Genomic DNA, 20,210 nt, shown 5'->3' on the forward strand with positions numbered 1-20,210 from the left:
CAAGTAGGGGAAAAAAACATTTTGCTAAACTACTGTAAGATTTTATGTACCATATCTTTGCAGCATCATTTAGTAACATGTTGATGTATGCTTGTATTTCCCCAAAATATTCATAATGGAAAATCAGTGTAACCAGTTTAAATACGATTATGGGGAACAAAAATAAACAAGAATTGACAAAGCCAGTAGGTCTGAAATTGGTGGTCAGCCTTTTGGTTTTGTCAATGCGTGACTTGTTTAGGCATGGTTTTTGTAAAACCTTATCAGTGTGGGAGCTGCTGGGCCCTCAACATTCTAACAAGCTTTGGCAAAAGCAAAAATAGTTTTTGGTCTCAAAAGCACACACTGCCACAGCAGTTCCGTGCACTGAACAAAACTACTTTGTGTGCCAATATGCTCCTTTTAAAACAGCAGAAAAGGGTCACTCACAGAGAAGCCAGCTGATAGACCGAAAGAGAGAGAGAGAGAGACACGGAATTTTATTAAACACAAAAGGTCATGGTTAACGCAAGGCCTAATTAGAGGCCCAATTATTAAAGAAAGTCTCAAAAGTGCATCCATGGTATATATCCTTGCATTAACTGCATATATACAGTTTCCATGAATTCACAATAATTTACAGAAGTAGAACAAGAAATAGTACTCCTAGAAAATATTTGTGAACTGCATTTTAGCATGAGCAAATGTGCATGTGTAGATTTGCTCATGTGAAAATCTGCATGTTTCAAGTTCACTTTCCCTCCAAACACTTTTTTTCCCAACCCTGGAAAAAGTTTTACATCTGCGACTGTCGGGAGTAAATTTCAAACCTTTTTCAGTATGGGAAAAGAGTTGGTGAAAACCGTTAAAAAATGCAAGTTAGTAGGTTTGCACAGACTCAAAAGGGCATTCCAACCCTTGAACTATTGCTTACCACTACCTTCAGCCCCAGTATGTTGACCTGCAGAAACGTAGCAACATAAGGGAATTGCTGGTGTTCAAATCCTACTATGGTTCGAGCCCTGGCATAGTTAGAAAGGCTATTTCAGAACTGTTTATATAATAAGATTGCTGCTGTAATTTGTTGCCGCATTACATGGCATAAAAGGGACAAGTGGATTTTGTTACAGGACAAGTAGATTTATGAAGCAACCTGCCCCAATGACAAGTAGATATTTCATTAAATTCCACACCCCTGCCGCTATGGATTGCGTGACTCTAGTCGCTGCGTGAGGTGTGGTCAACATGAAGCAGACTTCTTACACCTTGCATGGGAGTGTAGAAGGGTAGCCTGTTACTGGTCTGCTGTGGTGCGGGATATAATAGAAATGTCGGGCTGGAGATTCAATGCACACCCCTTGTGTGTTTATTGTGCTGTGTTCCACATGCGAAGGGGGTGGTGGGCCGATTTGTACGCCTAGCACTGCTAATGGCTAAACGTAGGGTAGCCATTACATGGGGAGGGAAACCTAAATGGAGGCCAGCCATTGGAGGAGAGGGGCGTCTGTCCATTTAAGCCCCGTCTTTTTCGGATTCGGGGGCTTGTTTTTTACTTTCTTTCTCTCCTCTGGATTGTAAACATTCCAGCCAATGGCAAGAGGAGAGAAAGAAAAACACGCACCCGAATCCAAGGCATTTCTGCTTGACCTCGGAGAAAGGCGGTGGTGTTCATGGCGTCATGAACATCACCCTAAGTCAAAACACCCCCGTAACCTCGCGCCTCCACCGCTGTTTTTCCCGTCTCTCCCTTCCCAGCTGCCCCCTGCACACACTCCTCCCCTCGCTCCACCACTCCAGCCCTCCATAACCCCCTCCCTGGCTGGCCACCTCCTTGCTCCAGTTGCTTGCCCGGGCTCCTGTGTGTGTGTATTTCGTAGTGTGTCTGAGTTTGTTTGTGTGTATTTCCTAGTTTGTCTGAGTTTGTGTGAGTGTATTTCTTATTTCTTCAGGTGGGTCTGGGTTTTTTCTCTTGCCTTTTTTTTCTCTTTTAGCGTGTTCTTCACCATGATGTCAAAGACAAGGGGGGGGGATCGCTGCCTGATGTGGCAATTCGGAGAGGCAAGCGGTAACAGGTATCTGCGGGTGTTCCTGTAGACTGGCATAGTACCTGGGCTCACCCGCGCGACTGCTGGCGGTGTACAGCGGCAAGCTGGATAAACGAGCACGAGGGAAACTAATTCGAACCGAGCCACGAGTCTGTTAAGTTCAGGCGTAGAGCGTGGTCACAGACATAGAAAAGAGACGTACACCCCAGAGACATAAATAAACTACTATTGACAGAGGAAGAAAGACTTAACTCAAAAGATATGGAAGACAGACCCCACAATTCTCATTGCGATCGCAGAGTTCTAGTGTTTTAAAACGTCCTGGTCTTTATTTTAATTTTTTTAAGTCAGCAACAAAAGAACCAAACAGTACTCGTGGCACTTTTATAAACCGTAATATCTCGCTGAGCTGTCTTTTAAAATTAATGGAAATGGCAACCCAAGCATTGTGCGAGATGGACAGCAGAATTGTGTCCTTAATAATAACCTATGCAGCGTTTGGTGTAGAAACTGGGCATCGGGTGGTCCTAGATGGGCCAATTCCCCATTTTGTATTTTTTTTTTTGTTGATCTACAGGCGCTTTTGGGCATGTTAATTGCAGCTCACGTGCCAGTGTTGACCATCAGTCGAAGTGCATTAATTTAAAATAGTATTGGGAACTTACTGTTTGTAGCGGGCGAGCCTGTGCCTGGCCGCGTCGTTAGGCTATATCCCCCGAACAAACACAGACGTGCACTGTGGATGAAGGTATCGACAAGAGACCACGAGGGACCTAATGTCCATATATTTATAACCTCCGGCCGAGCCAGACCTTCGGCGTGCAGTGGTGGATACTGTAGTGTGGAGGCCGGGTGGCACTCTAACCCTCCCTTATTTCAGAATATTGGCATAATGAATGAAAGTCTCAACACTTTAGCCAAGCAAACAAAGTCTCTTAGTCTCTGACTGGGGGCCGGGTTGGGCAGAAGACCAAACCTATGGCTCCGGGAGATGTTGTCAGTCCCTGGCCCTCTTGCCTGTTGTCCATAGAAACTCCAGCCGGGGCGCTTCGTGTTGACAGTTGATCCTGAGATAACGACAATGAGACACCACTGGTAGGCGCTCTCCTCGGTGTTTGCGGGGTTGCGAATATTGGGGACCATGGCGTATTCTCCGCCATCAGGAACCATGGAGTATTCTCCACCACTCCAACATAAACAAAAATAATGTCATGAGCAATGCGATAGCTCTAACTTTAACAATGCCGAGACCATTGCATTGTAAATGCTTGTTGTATAAAGGGATTAAAATACTTCCAGACCAAGATGGTGGTGTCTTCCCCAGGGAGTAGAGTGGAGCTAAATAAGTAGCCCACAAAAGTGGCTCCTTTTTAATTACCGTCATGGGAATTGCATCAGGACCCATTGCTCCTGAGGATCTCATGTTTTTAATAGCTCCGGCCACTTCATTGATTGAATGTAAACTGATCGGGTGCCACAATGGTTAATCTGAAGGAATTAAAATTCGCAGAATACAGTTCTAGCAAATTAAGTTTCCAATCCTCTTCTTTTATGGGTATAGGGAGAGATTTCACTCTAGTGCCACAGCAGTCGGCGATTATTTCCTAATACCTTTTGGAATTATTTTTTTAGGCTGCCTCTTTTAGCTGTATCCATGCACCATCTTCCTTTATTTGTCTTAGAGAGCGTTTTTACCTCTGTCTTTTCCTCTTTAGTAGGTTTATTAAATTACTTCACTCGCACGAACAATTCAGGAACTGGAACCTCACTAATTTAATTATGTCCCTATCTAAGCTAGCGGCCCATCATTGGGGCTGTCATCGCTAAATTTAGGAGGTGTTTGAACTGATACGAAGACATCTTTCAGAGTTTTCTCCAAAGGAAAATGGAAAGAGGGAGAGAACCACGTGGTGAGTGAATGTCAACTGGATCCACACATCCCCAACGGCCCTCTGTCTAGGTTCCTGTTGCTAGGCAACTGTTACCATCTCTATTAACATCACCTGGAATGGGCAAAGTGCACCGAAAAAATGCTAAGAGCTTCAGGTGTGTCATTGTATGTTTTGGGATAACAATAATAGGAGCATCAAGCCAGAAAAATTAAATAAACAAGTATAGGCCTTAGAGGATGCAGGAAGAGGAATTGCAAACATGCTAGTGGGCGAGAAGATAGAATGATTATGATTCACCTAAATGAGTTCTGTTTTTTAGGTCATAGAGGCTTTCTAAAGGGGCACCAGCTACACAGTTACAGAAAATACACCACCACACAACACTAACAGGGAAGGTCTCAGTTATGAGAAACAAATAGGATTTTACACGGGCAACACCAGGCTCATTGACCGGGGGTGCAAAGAAAAAAGGATCTGTGCCCCTGCAATTGAATGAAAGCTATGAGTCTTGTCATAGCGTAATAAGGAGCAGTGAACTCTCAAATACGGGTAAGAGGCCATTTAAAGGTGTATGTCTAAGGCTAGCAGAGCATATAACTATGACAGAGGAAGTATTACAGAAAATATATGAAGCACCTATCCGTGGATTCAGGATCAAAGTGAAATGAGTAAGAAAGATACCAGATCAGAAGGAACACAGAAAATGAAGAGAGAATGCTGTGTTACAATGAGTATGTAAATGAATGTGTAGAGGCATGTTTCACACTGTTGTAAAACGTATTACTGTTTATAAGCAAAGCCTTCTATAATCCAGTGACTTCACACATACTTTGTTCATGTAATTATATCAAAACGGAATACTTGTAAGGACTCTTATACTACATAGTCGTTCTGCCACTTGCCTACAGCACTCTGATGTCTCACAAAAGTATGAGGATTTCGGATGAAGGGAAACGGCGAGTAGCCTGGGGCTGACGTGTGTGAATTACTGGAAAATGAAAACTCACATTGGAGAAACGAAATCATGGCAAACCAATTTTAAGGAAAGACAATTTTAAGGAAAAACAAAAAAAAATCGAAAATGAAAGGAAATATTTAAAAGGAAAGATAATTTTTTGGGCCCAGGAATGGGCAACGTTTAGGGTGATGAGGGGTCTTTAGGGGGTCAGGAGTAATTGGCATTCGGGCATAGAAATTGTTTTTAGGGTTCAAGATGGAAGGAGTGTAGGGGTGGTGAGGGGTTGTTAGAGATCATGGATCTTGGGGAAGAGGAGTTGGCCTGACGGCTAGGGCGGTCGACCTCGAATCTGGGGAATTGGGTTAGAGTCTCAGCAATGATGCTAAATATCATGTGATTCTGGGCAAATCACTTAATCTCCTTGTGCCGAACAAAAAAGTACAGTAATTGGTGCTATGTAAAGCGTTCTGATACCCGATTCTGGTCAAGTTTGCGGAATATAAAACTCTGTAAAATAAAATGATAATATATATATTTTTTAAATGGAGGAGTGGTGTTTTTTATGGATAGAGGATTGGGTGGTGAAGGATTTTTAGGGTTCAGGATCGGGTGGAGTTTAGGGTGGTGGTGAGTTTTAAGGATTCAGGAATTGGTGGAGTTTAGATGTAGAGGTTTTTTAGGATTCAGGGATGATGGTTTAGGATGATGATGAGAGCTAATGGGTCATGGATGGGTGGTGTTTAAGGACGGTGAGGTTTTCTTAGGGTTCAGGGGTGGGTTGAGTTTGGGTGTGTGTAGGTGTTTAAAGGGGTATTGGATAGGTGCGTTTTAGGCGTAGAAAGGGGTTTTAGGGTTCAAGAATGGATGGAGTTAGGGGTAGTGAGTGATTGTATGGTTCAGGGATGGTGGATTTTTGGGGTAGAAGGGGCATTTATTTAGGCTTCTGGGATGAGTGTAGTTTAAGTATGGTGAAGCGTTTTAGGGGGCAGGGATTGATGGTGTTTAGGGGTGGTGATGGGGTAAAGAATTAAAAGCATCCAGAGTACTTGTTATACAATGTAAAATATATAACAGAACCTAAGCTGACCTTACTTGCTGGGGGACTCCGTTGCTGCCCTGTTTTGCCTGTGAATACCGCCGCTGCTCCTGGGCCCTACACGCTGCGTGTCTCCCCTGCTGCCGCTGTTTCATCTCGCGGCCGAGAGCAGGGGGAGACTACAGCTCCCAGGCTCCATAGCGGGCGTTGACGACACACACGCGCCCTGAGGCGCACAAAAGGACGCAGCTTCCTCCGCGTCGCGGGACGCGCGCGGGCGGCGCCGGGCTAAGTCCGGGACAAGGGCGGGACCGTCTGTGGCCGTCCGGGGCCGGAGAAGGCTGGGCTGGGCCAGCCCTCTGATATTCAGTGCGAACCGTGAGTACACATAATATTCGCTCCCAACATTATCATCTGATTACTATGGCCGCCAGAAGGGGTGCGAAAGCGACACCAATAGGGATGGTAGCTGGGCCTTTAGATCAATTTATAACGAGAGCATCATCGGTGTTGGAACGTGAAATTGAAATGACGCAACGCCGTATGTCCCAAGATCCGGTCTTCCTAAGGAGATCCTCCTTGGGCCCTGCTGCTCATGCATGCTCACCAGCCACTACCCAGCCAAATACAGTTATTGTGGAGCTTTCTACTAACCCACATCACACTGGGAAAAATATAGGTGATCAGGTGGATGGCTCAATCCAACTACCATGTGGACGGCCACAGTCCATAAATGTAATACCTGCCCCAAATGAAGTGAGCCAAAACAACCAGAAAGAGACAAGATCTAAAGAGGGTGCAATCCCGAAAAATAAGAAGGCTGGCACTTCATCTCGGGGTAGAAAACCTAAACAGTCTAAATCCAATAACAATTTGGTACCCCCGATTACGGATCAATCGGTGTCCTGCCCCTCTGTGACTTTCATAGACAGTCCTGCTAAGATTGGTAGAGAACCCGCAACCATATGTTCCTTCGACTTAGATCTATTGGTGGGGAAACTGAGTCTGGTCTTATCTTCCTTTATTCAGCCTGTGGAGCAAAAATTGAAATATTTAGACGATAGATTGGGAAAAATGGAGGCACTGCTCGTGGAAAACATGGGACTTAGAAACGATTTTCTTGCTATTCAAACCCAAGTTAAAGCTTTAGCTACACCAGTGAATGTTCCCCAGCCACAACACAAGCTAACACATATTACTGCAAATGATCAACCCACATTGTCTACTATACAGGGGCCGACCCTGGGCTCTAGTACAACTGGCCCAAAAAATAACCCAACATTTGTGAAAAAGGCGCAACCCTTGCAATCAGTCAATTCTGTAAATACAGCAACTCTAGGTAAGGAGTTTTCAAATTACCTCGGGGAAAAAGTCGCCTCTCGAGACTTACCATGCATCAATCTACCCCCGGACTGTGCCCCATATGTGGTTATTCTAACGGAGATCCCTGAGTTGATGAGTACTAAACAGGAATCATACGAGGAACTTAAAAACAAGACAATGCATTGGTTGAACACTCATAGACCCTTGCCTAGATCCATCCAAAGCAAAATTTTGTTTGTTAGAAGGGTGGGGTGGGTGGGTTGCAAACCAAAAAATGTGGGTGGGGATTGTGTAATTATCAATTTTGAGGATTACAGGGCAGTTGACCATGTATGCAGCAGTCAACAGATAAGTCCCAATACAATGATTAAATCCCTGAGTTTAGACTATTTTTATCCAACAGATCATCTTTATTACCTTCCTGACCACGGGAGGTATGATTTGTGGCCTCAGCAAGAGGACTCCTGGCATTATGTACATAGAAGTAGGGGTGGACAATTTAGGGGTGAAGCGATGGGAGTTCCAATAAGTAATAGATACAGCTTGCTTGATCAAGTGGATTGACTCCCTGTACCCCCCAGCCCCTCTTTGGTCCATCAAATAGACGTCATTAAAAGGGAAGGAGACTCGAAGATTATTAGGAGGGATCACATGGGGTTGGTAAAAGCTGTAATTAACCCCTTGCCCCCTACAGAAGTTACAATGATGTCCAAGGAAAAACCCTATGTAATCATAGGGGAGTCAGGGGATGATCTATCTCCCCCCCATGATTGATAAATGTATCCTGGAGCCACAATCCCAGACTGCTTACGTACATATAGATCACCATTCAGTCGGTCCTGGGACGCATGGCCTTGTAGTGTCTTGCCACGAGGGAAGCCTGGGAAATAAGCAGGCATTGTCAAAAGGGACCTTAAATTTTTTATCTTGGAATATAGCGGGCCTCACATCTAATCTAGATATCCCGGATTGGTGCACATTCGTGGATTCCCATGGGATCTGTTTATTTCAGGAAACGTGGGCGGTAGGTTCCACCCATAGAGTGGGATATGTAACTTTTGCGGAACCTGCAGTAAAAGGTTCAAGAGGCAGACCGTCAGGGGGGGTTGTGTATTTGGGTGGGTATTCATCTTGGATTCACGTTGAAAAGGCTAGAGACAAATAGTCCTGATCTTACGTGCATCCTGATGTCCCATAAAAAAACACCAAAACTGGCTCTGATCAACATCTATTCACGGCCAGTACAATCGGGCGGTACATCCACAACCTTGGATATGCTAACCACCCTACTGCATTCGCTCGGGGGTGATGTTGCCTTGTTGATTGGAGGCGACTTCAACTGCCATTTCGAACCATTACAAGGGGTTCTTCCAATCACAATGGATGAAGATGAAACTTGGTCAGTTTTGCCCTCCAATGCTTATCCTGTAAAAAATTGGACAGCTTTAGTCCTACAGTTGACTTCCCTCACCTATACGTTTTCTGTTAGAGCCTGTAACGGTCGATTTAAGAGCAACACCCCAGCCCAGCACACTTATAATGGTATGGGGCATACATCCGTGATAGATTATTTTTTGGTGAGTTTGTCTACCTGGCCAAAAATTTTAGATTTTAGCGTTCCTCCTCGCATAGAAAGCGACCATAATCCCCTGATAATTGAGATGGATTTTCAACTAATCAGTGGGGATAGTGCCATAGTTAGCACTCCAAGCAATGATTTAAGAATAGAGCAAGGTGGGAGAAGAATTCGATGGGCGGCCGCGAAATCATCTATTGAATGTATGGCAAAATTATATCGAGACGTAACCCCCTTGCTCGAAAGGGCAAATTCTACCCTCATCAACCCTTTGAACATTGATATGGGTAAAATTGCCGATATCCATAGTCAAATGGTCACAATACTAAAGGATACCTTCTATAAGAAAGGTTCTGTTAAACCTAAACCATGTAATGATGACAACCTATGGTTTAACAGATGTTATAGGGACGCGAAAGCTGCGCTATTGCTGGCTTTAAGCCAAGGCAATAGACTTTACGTTATAAAAGCCAGACAAGCATATAAGAAAATGCTAAAAAACGCAAAATTAGAATGGGAGGCAGACCGTTGGGCTGCTGTTACATCTGCACTTGTGGCAAAGGACCCAAGGACCTTTTGGAACCTTGTCCACACTGGGAAATCAGAAGGCAGGTCCGCAATTGTTCCAAACATATCTGAAGAAGCTTGGTCTATCTATTTTAAAGATCTTTACTCTCTTTCTCCATTATGTACAAGTGAAGCTCCTTCGAGCTTATCTGCTCTGAACCCTATGTGGCCAGCGCAACCATTTACATTGGCGGAAGTAAAGTTGGCCATTTCAAGTATCCAGCCTAATAAAGCGCCGGGACTCGATAGGATCCCAGGTGATTTATACAGAGAAGAACTAGTAGTTTGGGGCCCATACCTTTGGGTATTATTTAATGCGATACTGCAGGGGCTACCATTGCCAAGTACCTGGCTGGGGGCGGAGATAATTCCAATATACAAGAAGGGCTCTCCGCTCCAACCTTGTAATTATAGGCCGATTAGCCTTATTGATGTTACACAAAAAATTTACGCCAGGCTATTGTTACAACGTTTACAGATTTGGTCTAGTGACAATAACATTCTGACGCCGCTTCAGGCGGGATTCAGGGCTAAAACGTCAACAATTGACCAACTATTCTGGTTGCAAGTGCTTTACTGGAAGCATGTGGTCTTGGAAGGGGGTAGCCTCTATCTTACATTTGTCGACCTAAAGTCCGCATTTGACATGGTGGATCGGAATCAGCTATGGACCATTTTACTAACAATGGGGGTTCCGCCATACTTATGCTACCAGCTTAAGATCTTACATGAAGGTACTTTTGCGAGAGTACGCTTTGGTAGACAAGGGCAGTTAACTGGACCTTTCCCGATTGAGAAAGGCGTTAGGCAGGGCTGTGTTCTTGCACCGACCCTGTTTTCTCTTTTTCTCAACGGGCTTATCGAAGATCTCTTAGCCAAAAACGACATTGACTCCCCCAAATTGGGTGCCCGAAGATTTCCCGCCTTAATGTTTGCGGATGACACGCTCCTGCTTTCAAAAACCCCTATGGGGATGCAGCGCGTGTTAAATCAATTTTCCAATTTCTGCACTAAAAGGAATTTGGTGGTTAATATAAATAAGACTAAGTATATGGTTTTTAATGCCAATACTGTTAACTGCCCCCACCCAATGATGGAAGGCAGACCATTCGAAAGGGTCCCAACCTTTGAATATTTGGGTTTGACTCTGAACGATAAAATGGGATGGGGTCCACAAGTGGCCAAGGCCAACCTAAGATTAACCCAAGCAGCCGGGGGAATTCTAAAAGTACAGAAGAATTGTACTTACAAAATAATAAGTGCCCCCCTTGAAATCTTTAAAGTTCAAGCTAGGGCATCATCCCTTTATGGGGCGGAACTTTGGGGACACATACCAGTAAGTAACCTATCAATAACTGAAAATAATTTTATAAGACAACTATTGGATTTGCCAAAAAGCACTCCCTTGGTCCCGCTCAGACTAGATTTAAATATCTGCTCAGTTGCAGATGTTATTGCTGTCCGGCCCTTACTTTATTGGAAGCGCCTGTGGAGCACTCCTGAGCTGGTGAATTATAAGGAGGAGCTCAAAGTTGTCCTGGCTTCACTAGGATCTGGTAGGATCCCTTGGTTAACATTCGTAAAACAGTCACTTATATCGACTGGGCTTGAGGAACTCTGATTAAATCCCGAGGTTTCCTCCCCAGCTATTTCCAAGAAAACTATCACAAGTGTTGTAAAAGAATTTAACTTAAGGAATCTCTTTCGCTCAGTAAAAACTTCAAGCCTAACTGATATTTTTTTGGACGTTAAGTCCTTTTATAGCTTTGAGCCTGAGATTGATACAATACAACCTACCTTAGCAAAGAAGCTTTATTTGCAATTCAGATATGGTACTTTGCCCTTTTTTCATAATATTGATAGGTGGAAAGGGGTACCGGCACGTCCTTGCCCAGGTTGTCGAACAGAGGAAGAAACTCCTGTACATGTTATCCTCTTCTGTCCAGCATATGCTTACATTAGGAAGAAATGGATAATTCAGTTGTGCAAAAACCTGGGTATAACGCAATATTTGGCCTTTTTTAGGATATTAAAAACAGATACCGATGCTGTGACTGTTTTTGCAGTAACTAAATATTTGCATTCAATGTGGATAATTCGAAGGAACCTGATAAACAATGCTGCTGTACACTAGTATTAAGTTTATGGATATCGAGAGAACAGATAACATTTTATCTTTTATAATGATCATTGTTTTAACAATTTTAGAATTCTGGATAATATTTAAATTGTTTAAAAAAATGTCTAACAATCATCCAATTACTTGAGATTATATGCATGAAATGGATTGCCCGATTTGTTGTACTGTTGTTCATTTTTATGTGCTTTTATGGTAAATTCAACCGCAATAAAGCTTGATTGACTTGACTTGATAAATATGAAATAATGTCTCCTGAAGTAAAGAACTGAAATAAATATCTCTGACCAAACTGTTTCTGAAAGTAATCTCTGCAACCATTGCATTTACACTGAAAAAATAAGCATTGAAAAGCCAATTTAGACCGAACAGACATTCTATTAATTGGTTTCTACGAGAGGGTAAATCCTAAATGCCATTCACTCTGAAAAGTTCCATTGAACAGTTTCAATGAAATGGCTTCTCAGTAAAGGTATTCCATTAAATAGTTTTTCAATGAAATCACATACAACCATTTGCGGCATACAGTGTAATAGGTGTAGGACATATGAACTGTGTGGCAAGTAAAATGTACATGGACAAATGTGAAAGAAGTGTTCTCTTTACGGACAGATGGATGGGCAACAATCCGACCAACTTGCATTGCAATAAATAACTTTAGACTCCAGTACCTAAATCTATCACCTGTCAGAAACACTAATGCTCAAGTATCTTGATATTTAAATCAGTGTTACTGGCAGTATTTGTAGGTTCAATACTGTACAATGCAATTTTTAGTTGGTATTAGAGTATAAGAAGAAATGTAAAACAAGTCTGCAAGCCTGGCTCCAACTACAAGGCATTCTGTCACTCTTTTATGACCACTGAAGGTGATGCCCTGCTGAATCTTAACTGTTTAAATATTCTAATGCCCCCAGTGCAAAAACAACTATCATTATTTAGTGATTGATGAACAGAGCTCGTAAATCCTTGGGTGTCATTGGTGCTCTACAAATCCCTTAATACAAAACACAAATACCTGCAGCAGTGAAACCCCTCACCAGGGCATAGGTGAGCTGGCCCGCTCCAATGAAGCCGACACTCATTGTTTTCACGTGTGACGACCAGGTGCAACAGGTTGAATGGGAGGGACAACCAGCACTGCGAAGGGGAAAAATAGCAATATGTGAATCTGGGTATCTTTTGCTCATTAGGTGCTCCTAATGGGCAACACAAAAAGGGTGTGGTCTCTACCCACAAATCACATTTATGAATCTTAGCCTTCCTGTTTTCCAAGATCATGGGTCCTGACACTGTCACGTTAGCCAAATCTCTTGATGCCTTTTGTCTCAAAGACTTTGAGCTGGGTATTGTTTTGCCCAAATGGTGTCTGTTTTTGTTTTTTTTTAACAAATTTACTTTTGGGGTTAACAATGGTTTCCAAGGTGCGCAGAAGAATGAGCACTCTGTTACATTCATCGGTTACATGGATATCTTCAATACAATTACTTTGCTAGATTTACAGTCTTACCTTAATTCACAGACAATGAACTCTACCTAATTCACTTTAATATATGCTGTACGTTATATATGAGGTTGGACACTCTGGCTAGACCATTAACACAACTATAAAGACATTAACGAGGGTGTGCTTATTATTTGATTCATTATTTTATTTAGCGTTTTTTTTGTTTTATAACCTTTCAATACAAAAATATCAGTGCATTAATAAATACATATCCTAAACTGCAAAATGTTTGAAAAAATCAGATTCCATTGCACAACATTCATTCAACAGCACTCAGTTACCTTCATACTCCAACCATATTCACACGGAACCACATATACATACATCACATATATACAAACACAAGCTCAATATGCACCACGCCCCCTCACAGCGTCTGTAGATGTTTAAAAAGCAAACTTATACTCCTGAACAGTGCTGTAAATTATACACTTTTTAAAACAAGCATTGGCATAGCCAATAGGTCTCGCCTTTGGGACCTTATAAGTATTTAGTTATGCAGCACAATATCCTTACTGCAACAACATTAACTGTTGCATGGCTAAACACTTATAAGGTACCAAAGGCGAGACCGATTGGCTATGCCAATGCTTGTTGAATCTTTGAATCTGGGTGGCATACTCGTTTCGGTGGTAGTTTATTTGGCTTTGCTGTTCCTTTTTAAACTGTTCTGCTTGAATCTCTATCTCCTGGAAACTAGAATAGGGATCAGACATGTTATAGTAAACTTAATACTGCATTTACGTGCTACTTGTGCTTCAATGACTGTTTCAAGTAAACACAGATTGTAGTCAAGCTGACTACCCACAGTAGTTGACGAGGACACCCAAGCCTTAAACTAACATCAGCCATAAAGTCCCAGAAAGTTATTTTAAGTACATCACCCTAATACATAGTTACTATTAAAGCGTTTTGGATCATATCAGGATCACAGAAGTCGAAAAAGGCATCCGATTTTATGTACTTCTTGAGTTGACCTGCCTTACCTTACCATATGGAAACAAAGACCTTTTTTCTATTCCACCTCCAGAAGTAAACCCGGTTTGTTCAACTCTTTTTCCTTGGAGAAGCAAGTATACAAAGAGGACCCAATGTTTATTCAATAAGTGCTTAACAGAAGATAGCATGACATAGGGCCAATTAGAATATGCACTGCACAATTGTGGAGAGAGGGCATACTTATTTGGTTGGTCATGGAAATGTTGAATGAGGGTGTTCACACTAGATTCTCCAGATTTTAAGTTAATTCTTAGAGTACCCCATGGCGGTACAGATGGTCTCTCCCAGACATGAGCAATGGCCCATTCTCCTTAACCAGCCAGAAATTGGAGGAACTTTATAGTAATGCCAGCATTTGGCCATATCCCCTATGAGTAACAGGAAGGATTAGTTGGTTTACCAGTTTCATTTATTTTGTTATCTGAGTGGGTGCTGTTACTGGTTTTGTGGTATGTGATGGTATGACAGATGACTGCAGCCAGGCAAAGGATTCTGGAGACAGCAAGAGCGGAAGCACCTGTGAGGTCACCAATGGAATGTTGGAGCTGAGGAGAAGGTTGAGATATGTCAAGAATTCCTGTCATACAAGGGAAACACGCCCTTATGTAAACAGGAGAGCTGTTACATAACTCAAGGGAAACGCGCCCTTATGTAAACAGGAGAGCTGTTACATAACTCAAGGGAAACACGCCCTTATGTAAACAGGAGAGCTGTTACATAACTCAAGGAAAACACGCCCTATAAAGGGAGGAACCGGGAGGTACAAGGCTGTCGGATATTGTGTTTACACCGACGTACCTGCTTCGTGAAGAGCAGTGTTCCGGAGTGGTGCTCCAGTAAGGCAAGAACGGAGGTAGGTCGAGTCGTTACTCCCTGGGCCGTGTCTTGCCCCATCGTCACCTGTGAAGGACCCGGAAGCTCTACCGGTCAACCATTGAGCTTCGCTTTTTGACTCGGCTGAGTCCAAGCGCAGTGGCGCTTTTGCTGGTTGGAGTCGTAACTCCCAGCCCGACCAGAGACACAGGGACTGCCAGCTGTAACGCACACCAGGAGGTGTTTGCCGCGTTACAGACTCGGAAGTCCACAGGATCGATCGAGCGGCTGCTCTCGGTTCAGTCTTCTTGCTTGTGATTGGGGTATCGGTGACGCATCACCAGGAGGTGACTCCGCGTCCCGGTGCAGTCTGAGGAAGAGGTTGAGCGGCTGCTCCCTTCAGGTAGAGACCCCGGCTGGGTGTTTCCCTGACTCCTCGATTCTCCCCAACACTCTTCGTGCCCCTCACAGCCTACCGATTGGCATTGTCGGCCATTTCATTTCTGCCCTCTGTTGGCATACGCCGGGATCGGCGTATATGCAGAGGACGGTTAGGACCATCCGTGCTGTGGGCTGGTAACGTACTTAGCCTGGAGGATTCCAGTGACTATAACTTTTGTTTGTTCTTTGTATTTTATTTGCCTTCATTAAAAGAACTAACCCTTCACAAGTGGTTGCGTCCTCATTGTCGTGTCTGTTAAACGATCCTGAGACGTTCAGGGCGTTACAAGATAGGAGTCAGGAGTAGAAACAGAAAAGCTGGAGAAGCTGGGAGCCCCAAACGCACAAGAAACCAGACAGTAGCCTTTATATAGATAATCCCTGGTGGAATTACATAGTTTTAGAGTACCATACAGCCTCTCTCAAGTTTATATTTATTGAGAGAGGTCTCAGGGTCGTGAGAACTTTAATGCGTTTTAGTGACCCAATCCCCCTAACGGAAATGAGTGCTGCAGATGAGAAGACCCCTAGATAAACTGTATTTTCCTGTGGATTGTCAGAGTTCCAGTCTTAAGGCACCATTGAGGTAATCGAGTCATTCCATGTTTTCCCCTAAATTACGTCTGAGGACAATCGGCTGTGATTGAAAGCTTTGTGCTGGATGAGTGCGAAGCAGGCAAGTGCAAGGTCACCCCGGGAGACCGGTTTGCACACCCACCCACCAATTTACTTCTTAAATTGCAAAAATCTAGAGAAGGAAGTACATTTTATTCCAAGGCTATGTGCTCATGTTAAACTCCAAAAAGTGTTAGACATTCATTTCAAGAGTCAGTAACCACAAGTGTTACTCTTATTAAGGCCGCACATAGAAAGAGGTAAATAAAGTTTCAGTGCATCAGACTGTGACCCATGTTTTCAGTTGCCCGCTTTAAATAAACAATAGAATGTTCTACAACCGAGAAATGGGGTGGATGATCGTTTTTGCATCTCACTGTGCACATTATAGTGCAGCAATGATGTATTGAACCGTCTCGTTAGAACGAAGTAAAGTGAAGGCACTTAACCTATTGACTCTTTGTACAAAGGTCTTTTGGGGTAACTAAGCCAGCAATTCAAAAATAACAGGGTTTGCGACCGCAAAAAAACCTTTTACAATGTACAAAGTCCTTTTCTGAGTTAGAAAAGTCATGTTGATTGGTAAAAACATTTTGCAACCCTTTTCAAATCGCAAACAGGAGGTAGGAGATGGCTTGAAAGGGGCTTCCCCTCCTATTTGTCAGTTGTAGTGGGATGTATCACTGGTTTGCGGCCGTAGCAGAGGTCACACACTACTGATGAGCTACCGACCTTCGAAATGGGTTGGTAGGTGATTGACGAAGCATTTAATGCACCAACAGGAAGAGCGGTACAAAGAATGACTAAATGCTCCCCATTGTCTTCTCAGTCATCAATTGTTTTTTAAAGCGGCACCCATCCCGTAAAAGGGCACGGGTTGCTTTTAAAAATAATGTCACACGCGAGTACTATGAATGTTGTCCCTTGCATGCCTCCATTCCTGACTTTGCAGCAGTTGGAAGGAGGTCGCAAAATTCAACTTCATCAATATTTATGAGGTTTTGCATGCTAATTAGTATATGGGCTGCATCGTTAAATGATGGGTAGGTCACAAAAAGTAAGTGCATAACTTACACCCACTATTTGCGACCTGCCCGTTGATACATCAGTCTCTGAGGTCATCACCATCAGTGAAATGTTTTAGTTTCTACAGATTACACATATACCGCGAGGCTGTCAAAGTCCTCAGGTTGCTTTGGGCTCAGCCACAATGCTGAGACGTGATCTCTACTGCGCCAATATGTACAAAAATTGAAAGTTGCAGTTCATGTTTACCATTTGAGTAAAGCACTGTGTATAAAACCTATCCCACTAATACACAGCTTCTCCTCTCCCCTTTGTACTCAGCTAGGGAGCAAAATTATACCCTCACCTCATCCTTGAGCTGAACTGACTTGTTACAGCACGAGGGAAAATAGCACAGTGCTCCAGGTGGCATGCTCAAACATTTGAAACCCTGGCTGGGTCTGCCTACACAAATTACATAAAAGGACTGCACATAATGTTCTAGAGGCAGCCCAGAAGCCTGCCCTACACACATACTCAGTTAATGGGGATGACCGAACAGGCAGACACCGCTAAATACTGCAGATGAGTGGCTTAGAGCCAGTGGCTGCTGCTTCATTAGGCTGGCACCGGATAAAAAGCGAGACAGAGTTCCACTGCCAAGCTGCAATCAGGAAGGCAGGCCTATCAGTAGACTATTTCCTTAAACCCACTACAAAAGGCTGTGACAGTTTTCTGAAGCCACCGCACTGCCGGAGTGATAGCTAAAGCTGTAGCACAACACACATTGATAAGGGAAGAAGGTACAATATTCCTACTAAGAAATTTAGATGCATACTATACTCCAGAGGCCTCTGACAGGATTAATTAATTAATTAATTGTGGGTTTATATAGCGCTAGAATCGGCTCCCGGAGGAGTATCTCCGCGCTTCGACCGCTGGGGAACCCGTCCTGGCTCACCCTGAGAGATAGTCCCTAATGGGTATCTCTAAGGTGCGACCAAGCATCCCCGGCGTTCTGGGGGGGCCGTTGTGAAGATGAGGCAAGCTAATGCCCAGAGTTGCCGAGTGTGGTCCCTGACTGGAGTAGGCACCGAGGCGAGAATTATCGAGCCCGCTGACCCTGGTCCACGACCCTGCCGCGTCGGGAATCGAACCCTGGTCCCGGGCCGTCCTCTTCTTACGGGTCTGCCGCCTCTAACCAGTGAGCCACACCTCTCCATCTCTGGACGAGATGAGATGCATAGCAAAGCCATTAGTTCAAAGTGCTGTTCAAAGGGATACTAGGACCAAATTCTACCCAGACAATGACCTAAGGCAACATCACCAGAAAGAAAACAAGCGGCCGTGCCGCCGCGAATGTGATCGCATCACGATCAAACATCAAAGCGGCCCTGCAGCCGCGAAAGTGAAAGTAATGCGGTAAAGCGCGACGCGCGCGCCCGCGCACATGCACTGTGGCTCTAGGCTGGCCTGGTTGCACTTTTTGGAGCCCTCTCAATAAGTCTCGCCAGACCAGCGCATGCGCTGGGTCAGGCGAGACCTAAAAACGGTTGTTTATAAATCCATTGTAGTTAAGCCCTCAGAGAGACGTCAATCAGTCAAAACCTCTTATCACTTCAAAAGAGGACGTTATCAACACATTTCATCATTGCTTCAAAACAAATAGTTCAGGCATATTAATGGAAGGAGCTAATTAAAACAAGCATTTGCAATGCAATAGGTCTCGCATTTGCGAGAGTTTGAGCTATTGGCAATATAAATGACAATGTCTTTTAGTTATGTGTTTTGAAAACCTGCAAGCGATGTGTAAACATGCACTTTGTACTTATAGTCCTTGCTTACGAGAAGCAAGGCTGACAGTAAAAGAAGCGCAGTTACTGCCAGCCTTGCTTCTATTAAGCAACTACTATAAGCACAAAGTTCGTATTTACGCACTGCTTGCAGGTTGTGAAAACAAATAAATAAAAGACATTGTCATTTACAATGCCAATAGCTCAAACACTAGCAAATTCGAGACCTATTGCATTGGAATATGCCTTACAATTTAGGGGTTAACTAGGGCCTACCATTTCTAAAAGACAACTGCCTTTCTTAAAGGTGAGGAAGTGAGGAAAATAAAAATCTATGAGGCCTATGTGTCCCCATGTGCCCCCCCCCGAACGCGTATGTGCACATACATGTAACCTATGTATTTCCCCTCCATGGCCTTTCTATCATGATGCTTATGCTATAACGTGGCCTGCCATCATCCAGTCTCCCATGAGAGAAACGACAAATCTGTATTGAGGCCTACACGTTTTTCATCATGTTTTCCTGCATTTTCATGAAGCTCATGTTTATGGCTCTGCCAGAGCCAAAAAGAGGTTTCATGCCTCAGAACGCTCTGAAAGCTACAGCTACGTATCCTTGGCCTTGCACACTTGGGCCTCAGCCAAAGGGGCCCCGACCGAGGTGTCGAGACAGTATTGAGCACGGTTATCTACTTACTCTTACTGAAACCACATTCTTGCCTGGTGAAAGAGGAATGAACGCGACCCATCTGCAAGGAGGGAGCCCAGCCCTACTGTCTCTCTTTGTGAGACTGCAAAGCTCACGTCAGTAAAAAGCCCATAGCCCCCATGTAAGGCTTCTGCAGTAAATGAAGTAAATGAAGAAATAGATGCCACATCGGCTCTTGGTGATGAGCAACCTATGTCACAAATCAGTCCCTGCTCCAGACATCGGATATCAGATAATACAAGATGTGCTGCTCGTCTTGACACTGAAGGCCTCACTAACTGAAGGCCTCACTTCCAGACTTGCTCGGTTGCATAGCAACCCTCCCCACGTCAGTTACACGTCATGCTCGAGTTGAGCACAAGTAAGGCAAAGTTCCAGTACAATTCCAGCAGATCACGCAACCCCCTCCAGGTATCCACCCACACATGACAAATTACCCATTATCATCAAGTGGACGCCCACATGGACGCCCACCTTCACGCCTACTTACACGCCCACATGCTCTTATCTCATTCTCTCTTGCTCTTTTGCTTACGTACAATTGAGAAATGTATATATACTGTACTCTGTGAATAATGTTTTGAGAATATTGAGAATACTTTTGAGTCCCTTTCCAGATCCTTTTTTGGTGATGGTAATATTCTCCCTTTGACTCGAGTTATTGGAATAAAGCCATTTTAGAACCTGATACCACAGACTCAGCCTCTTGCTTTATGCATGATCCTATTGATATTCTGAAATACATAGAGCGTAATATTTTATTTACCACAGAAGGCTGCAGTTTGCCTACAAGCAGCTTACCGTGGCTAGGTTGT

General features: G+C 43.8%; 1 protein-coding gene across 1 annotated transcript in view; it reads right to left on the bottom strand.

The window, feature by feature from the left end:
• The window catches only part of PYCR1 (pyrroline-5-carboxylate reductase 1), a 168,464-nt gene that overhangs the window by 107,475 nt on the left and 40,779 nt on the right, over positions 1–20,210 (bottom strand). Inside the window, exon 2 of the mRNA XM_085617551.1 lies at positions 12,532–12,653. Within this exon, the coding sequence (XP_085473677.1) occupies positions 12,532–12,598 (67 nt within the window). The 5' untranslated portion in view covers positions 12,599–12,653. The remainder of the gene's footprint in view (positions 1–12,531; positions 12,654–20,210) is intronic.

This window comes from Triturus cristatus, chromosome 7 (genome assembly GCF_964204655.1).
Source record: "Triturus cristatus chromosome 7, aTriCri1.1, whole genome shotgun sequence".
In the NCBI taxonomy this organism is placed as follows: Eukaryota; Metazoa; Chordata; class Amphibia; order Caudata; family Salamandridae; genus Triturus; species Triturus cristatus.